Here is a 6,040-nt window from a genome sequence, read left to right as displayed (position 1 = left end):
TTTTTTATATAGTTAAGTATGACAGTGAAGACTAACAACTGCTAAAATAGCTATTGTTCCTCCTGATTCATGTAAGATGCCGTACTTTTACCCACTATTGCTTTTGCAATGAAAATCACACAGTGAAAAATGTCAACACAGCGAAAAAGGCATCTGATGGCTGTGGTACGACGTTCGCCGGTAGGCACTGTTCCCATGAGGTTTAGTGTTTACTTCGATTTAAGTCAGTTCTCATATCACAAGTTTACCTTCAGACAGGGTTGGGATGTGTGCAGGAGTGGGGCAGCCATGGAGGCTGGTGTCAGGAGGGCCAGGTCTGTGCTCCCACAGCTGCAGCTCTGGGAAAACCTTCCTCTGGACCTCAGAACTCTCGCTTACAGGTGTAGGCACGTGCAGTTTCTCTGTCCACAAAATAATGAGTGATTCTACAAATATCAGTTCTCATATCACAAGTTTACCTTCAGACAGAATGAGGTGTTGGGGTTGGGATGTGTGCAGGAGCGGGGCAGCCATGGCGGCTGGTGTCAGGAGGGCCGCGTCTGTGGACCTCAGAACTCTAGGGAGGGAGAGAGGGAGGGAGGGAGAGGGGCTTAACAAATACATACAGAACAAAATTCAAATGCATGAAGGTTTGTGAAAAAGGAGCAGGATGTCTTATGACGCAGCACTTACTGCAAAGCTCAGGCAGGCAGTGATGGCTTTCAGGGGTGCTAGAGAGGAGGATGTCAGACTAGATGACACCTGCAGTTCTTCTGCATCTATAATTCTGTAATCCCAGTAGACAGACAGTGGGCATCTCATTTTACCATGTATAAGACATGTAATCCCACACAGCCATCATACAAAGTCTTAAAGTGCCGTTACTAAGCTCGGAATCGCCTGTCATTCCCATAGTGAGTTCCACTTCACAGTACTTTTATTAATTCCCATTGGGTAGGAAGCTTTGGCCATGAGGAAAAGTAAATGAATTCAGTAAAGAAGGCTTCAAACGCCATAGGAAACGTGTGAGATTTCTAACCTTGTTTTCTCTCAGTGGTTCCCAATGTTAGTCTGCTCACGGGCCTCCTGGGTGCTTGGGAAATTGCAGGTTCCCAGGCCCTGACCCTGTGGATTGTGGCTAGTGAGTCCTGTGGCCACCAGAGCCCTGGCTTCCAACCACGGGCACACACCACAGTCACTCTAGGAGCTTGTCACACGTTTCTGAGCCTCCAGAGACGGACTGACAAGGTCTAAGGTGAGGCCAGGACATTCTATAAGCCTCCCCAGGTCGTTGGGAAACGCAGCCAGAATGCAGAACTAGTCTGTCCCAGGAGCAGCTCCTGGCTCTGCAAACCAACACACAAATCCTCACCCCCTGTGCCCACGGAAGCAGGCGCCTGCGGGCACGCCCAGCCTCCAACATCCTCAAGCAGTGCACTCTCTCTGCACAGGGAGAAGTGGAAGGCATTGAGAAGCAGATTATGAGTCTCGACCAGAAAAAAGAAGACCTGCTGGCAGACTTAAAGGCTGCCGTACTCAACCTTCACCGGCATTTACAGCAGGAACAGCAAGAATTAGAGAAAGGCAAGGAAATGCTGTCCGCAGGAGCGTCGGAAGACGAAGGCGTGGCCGAGAGGGATGTGTCCGAGTGGAAGGTGGGTATGACTGTCAGTAGTGCTGGTCCCTCGTTCCATAAGAGCTTCACATGGGTAGGCGTTTGCACCTGGAACACCTGCGGCAGCTGGGTCTATGGCCAATTGGAGAGGAATTGTAGAAGGTCGAGCTACTCCATGTGAATCTAAGTCTTCAGGGGGCGTCTGTTCTGGGCTCCACAGAATTCTTATGCCCGAGTTCCTTATGGAGCTGCTGATGAAGTTCCTCAGGCAGGTGGGTGGGAGCCACCCTTGGAATCTCCTCTGACTAAACAGCCCATTGCAGATTCCAAAAGGAGGCCAGTGCCTCTCCCAGCCCACCCTGAGTCCCCGGCAGGGGAGCACATTTTTGAATTGTTTGGTAAGGGGCCACAGAGGACGAGGCCAATGAAAGGGAGATGAGATTTGACCGAGTCATGGTGTTGGTCTGGAGTTGCCAGACCCAGAGGGCTACGTGTGTAGGTGGGCATCTTGGATAAAGCGAACTCTTGAATGAGCTTGGCCACAAGTGTCCGTGCCCTGCCTTGCAGTTGAACCGAAGAGGCTCCCTGCCGGTCCTGCCGGCCGTCAAGGAAGAGGCGGAAGAGAGCTCCCTGAAGAGCGAGGTAAGGACAATGAGTCTCTCGTCAAATTTTGTGGGAACCGAAATCTTCTACCAGAAGGTCAATGGGAAGATCTCAAAATGAAAGGGAACATAAAGATTTTTTAAATTAATGCCTGCATTTTATAAGGGGGATTGAAGTAGTTCTCTTGTGTTATTAACGTTGTTTAAGTGCCTCTATACCTACTTCCCGCCAGCGTGGGATAAATGTGATTCGGACGCTCTTGGTGGCGGAAGGGAGATGAGGTTCTTTGTCGTATCCTGACTCCTGAGAACTTTCTCTGAAATTTGGAGAGCGTGCTGTGTGGTTGCTAGTCCTGCTGTGCCTTTCAGAACTTTATTCGTTCATACTTGACAACAGCATCGCCAAGGACAGGAAGCGATGTGTTAGCAACTAATACGGATCCTCTCTAGAGCATTCGAACTGGTTGAACGAGACATTCGCAGTTGTCTTTCCTGATTCCAATTTCTAGTTCATACCCTAAAAACTAAAGTTATAATGGATCTGGTGCCAAAAGAAAAAAAAAATCACAGAAATTTATATTTTTGTCTCACATGCAACGACCAGTCATTTCCCTGCTCATTTCAGAGATTGTTAAATAGCTCCATTGTCACACGGAACAACCAGTTTCCCTGTAGCACTGCCCAGGCTCGGGGAGCTGAGTACAGATGTGCTCTGCTCCGACCACCAGACAGTCTCAGAATAAAGGGGGACCAGGGCCAAGAAGAGCCTGCACGTCAGTATGGCTCTCATGTGAGACCTGTGTTTGCTTTGAGCTAATATGTTGATAACATTCACCATTTGTGTGTGACAACAACAGCAAACATTCACGTTCATCAGGCTGTTATATTAAAATTAGCATTTAACGTTACATTTAACAAAGTGGAGTAAAGTCCTAAAGCAGTTTTAATGTGAGCTGACTCCCACCTTTTTTTAATCCTCACCCAAGGATATGTTTTTTATTGATGTTTTTAGAGAGGAAGGGGGAGAGACAGAGAGAGAAGCATCAGTCAGTTGCCTCCCATATGCACTAAGATCAGGGATTGAACTTTTCTTGTCTGGAAGAATGCTTAGGGAGGGAGCCTGCTTGGGCTGGAAATCAAAAGCCTGTCACCATGACCTCTGCACAAATGCAAAGACCACCAGTCCTTGCTTCTCACTTGCATTTCTATTTTACACTCAGTGATGAAAGGAGAGTATTTTTCTGAGGAAATCTCCATATGTAGCAGTCCAAACTGACAAAACAGAAACCTCAGAGGAGCACCACAAAAGTTCACCCTAGTGTTTCAGAGTGTTTAACACGCCTCTCTTTGGGGAGTAGCTGGGGGAGGGGTCTCCACATAATCCTTTTCTTGAACAAAGTAGGGTATGAGATAAATGAATGAAATGGAGTTTTTTGTTCCTACTGACCTTCTAAATCTCCTCCGATCTCTCAGAACAGAGGGTGCATGCCCTCACTTTAGAAAATCATAAGCTGACATAAACACAGTCCTTTTCCCGTGTTCCTGAAGCGTGCCTCATCCTTATGATCCATACACCTGCCTGCTCCTGCCTCCTGCCCAGGGCTAACCCCTCCCCCAGGTCCAGCCAGTCCTTTCATTTCATTGGCCCAGGGCTCTGCTTGTACCTGCATCTCTAGTCTCTGCCTTTATTTTTGCCATCAGCATATTCCAGGCAATTATTACTGCCTCTGTAGACTTTGGGAGGAACCTTCTCCTTGGACGACAGCCCCTCCAGCCCTTTTTCCTAATACGTCTTACACAGAACTAATGGCTTTTCATAAAACCATCAACAATCTGCAGTCAACTTTCATGACTCTGAGTATCTACTGAATAAAATGCAAACTTCTTAGCCTGGCATTCCAGACTTTTCATGACCCCGACATACCTTTCAATTTTTACCTTTAGTTAAAAGTTTAACCAGGCCAGCTAAGCCAGGCTTTACCTGTAGCTCTTGGTTCATACCTTTTTAATGGCAGTGACTGCTTTTAGTACGAGGAACTGAAAAGTAACATTTTTTGTTAGGAGCTGTTGGATGCTTTATGCTGTGTGTCATTGTTTAATCATCACAAGCATGAGTGAGGTAGACTGTATTCCCGTTTTAAAAATGAAGTAAATGAGACTCAGTGTCCAGGTTAACTTGCCCAAGATCAGTAGCGCAGTCAAGCTTGGTTGATGACAATGCCCATACTCTTTCCACCACATTATGTTAATTATTTGTGTAGGTGCCATTTTCCCATTTTGCATCTTCGGTTAACCTAATAAGTGAAAGTGCTAGATTCATTTAAAATGTGATACACATTATCAAACTTCCTTTGAGAAAGACTATATCAATTTTATTCCTACCCAGAGTGCTCGGAAGTGCCTCTTTCCTGTCCCTGGGCTGAGAATGAATTTTTTTTTTTTAAATCCTCACTCGATATTTTCCATTGATTTTTTAGAGAGAGTGGAAGGGAGGGGGAGAGACAGAGTGAGAAACATCGATGTGAGAGAGACACACTGATTGGTTGCCTCCCATACGTGCCCCATCCAGGGCCAGCGATTGAGCCTGAACTGCAGTATGTGCCCTAGACCAGAATGGTACCTGGGACCCTCAGTCCTCGGGCCAACACTCTATCCACTGAGCAAAACTGGCTCAGGCAATATTGAATGTTTTTAATCTTGGCCAAACTTAGCTAGTAGTTTAAATTTATATTTTAGGAGCCTTGACTATCTCTTTAGGTGCTTATAGGCTTTTGTGTTATTTTGAGAATTGTTCATTCATGGCATTTGACTGGTTTTCTATGGAGGGGCTGATGTTCTTCATTATTGATTTATCAGAGTTATTAATATATGAAGGATATTAACACTTTATAATTTTGTCTCACATGCAACGACCAGTCATTTCCCTGCTCATTTCAGAGATTGTTAAATAGCTCCATTGTCACACGGAACAACCAGTTTCCCTGTAGCACTGCCCAGGCTCGGGGAGCTGAGTACAGATGTGCTCTGCTCCGACCACCAGACAGTCTCAGAATAAAGGGGGACCAGGGCCAAGAAGAGCCTGCACGTCAGTATGGCTCTCATGTGAGACCTGTGTTTGCTTTGAGCTAATATGTTGATAACATTCACCATTTGTGTGTGACAACAACAGCAAACATTCACGTTCATCAGGCTGTTATATTAAAATTAGCATTTAACGTTACATTTAACAAAGTGGAGTAAAGTCCTAAAGCAGTTTTAATGTGAGCTGACTCCCACCTTTTTTTAATCCTCACCCAAGGATATGTTTTTTATTGATGTTTTTAGAGAGGAAGGGGGAGAGACAGAGAGAGAAGCATCAGTCAGTTGCCTCCCATATGCACTAAGATCAGGGATTGAACTTGCAACCTAGATATGTGCCCTGACCAGGAATTGAACCCGCAACGTTTTGGTTCACAGGATGACATTCTATCCAACTGAGCCACCCGATCAGGGCTGGCTCCCAATTTCTTAGAGTATTTTTTAGGCTTTAGGGAGAGCAACCCCATTTGGAGACATATGGTGTAGTGAGCCAGAAAAAGAGATGAGAAATAGGGGGAGAGGTGGAATGAAGGCTGCAGTTATACCGCCTGGCCAGCAATGCTTTGTATAAAAGGGATGAGTAGGATGCTGGTTATAATGGTAGGAAATCACTTCCCTCTGCTGATCCATTGATTACTGTGTTAGAGCGGGGATAAAGCGAAGCCATCTTCTGGGTCTTGGTCTTTCCTCTGGAAGCATGACAAGGACGGGGAGGAAGATACAGCATCCTCGTCCTCTGGAACGATCATTCAGGTAATGGTGGGCG

General features: G+C 46.1%; 1 protein-coding gene across 1 annotated transcript in view; it reads left to right on the top strand.

Annotated features, from left to right (window-relative positions):
- Positions 1–6,040, top strand: part of SYNE2 (spectrin repeat containing, nuclear envelope 2) — a 257,316-nt gene that overhangs the window by 146,466 nt on the left and 104,810 nt on the right. Inside the window, exons 61-63 of the mRNA XM_006756713.2 lie at positions 1,431–1,634; positions 2,162–2,236; positions 5,920–6,027. Of these exons, the coding sequence (XP_006756776.1) occupies positions 1,431–1,634; positions 2,162–2,236; positions 5,920–6,027 (387 nt within the window). The remainder of the gene's footprint in view (positions 1–1,430; positions 1,635–2,161; positions 2,237–5,919; positions 6,028–6,040) is intronic.

The sequence above is a fragment of the Myotis davidii genome, unplaced genomic scaffold, assembly GCF_000327345.1.
Source record: "Myotis davidii unplaced genomic scaffold, ASM32734v1 scaffold474, whole genome shotgun sequence".
In the NCBI taxonomy this organism is placed as follows: Eukaryota; Metazoa; Chordata; class Mammalia; order Chiroptera; family Vespertilionidae; genus Myotis; species Myotis davidii.
This window is presented reverse-complemented; position numbering and strand designations above follow the sequence as displayed.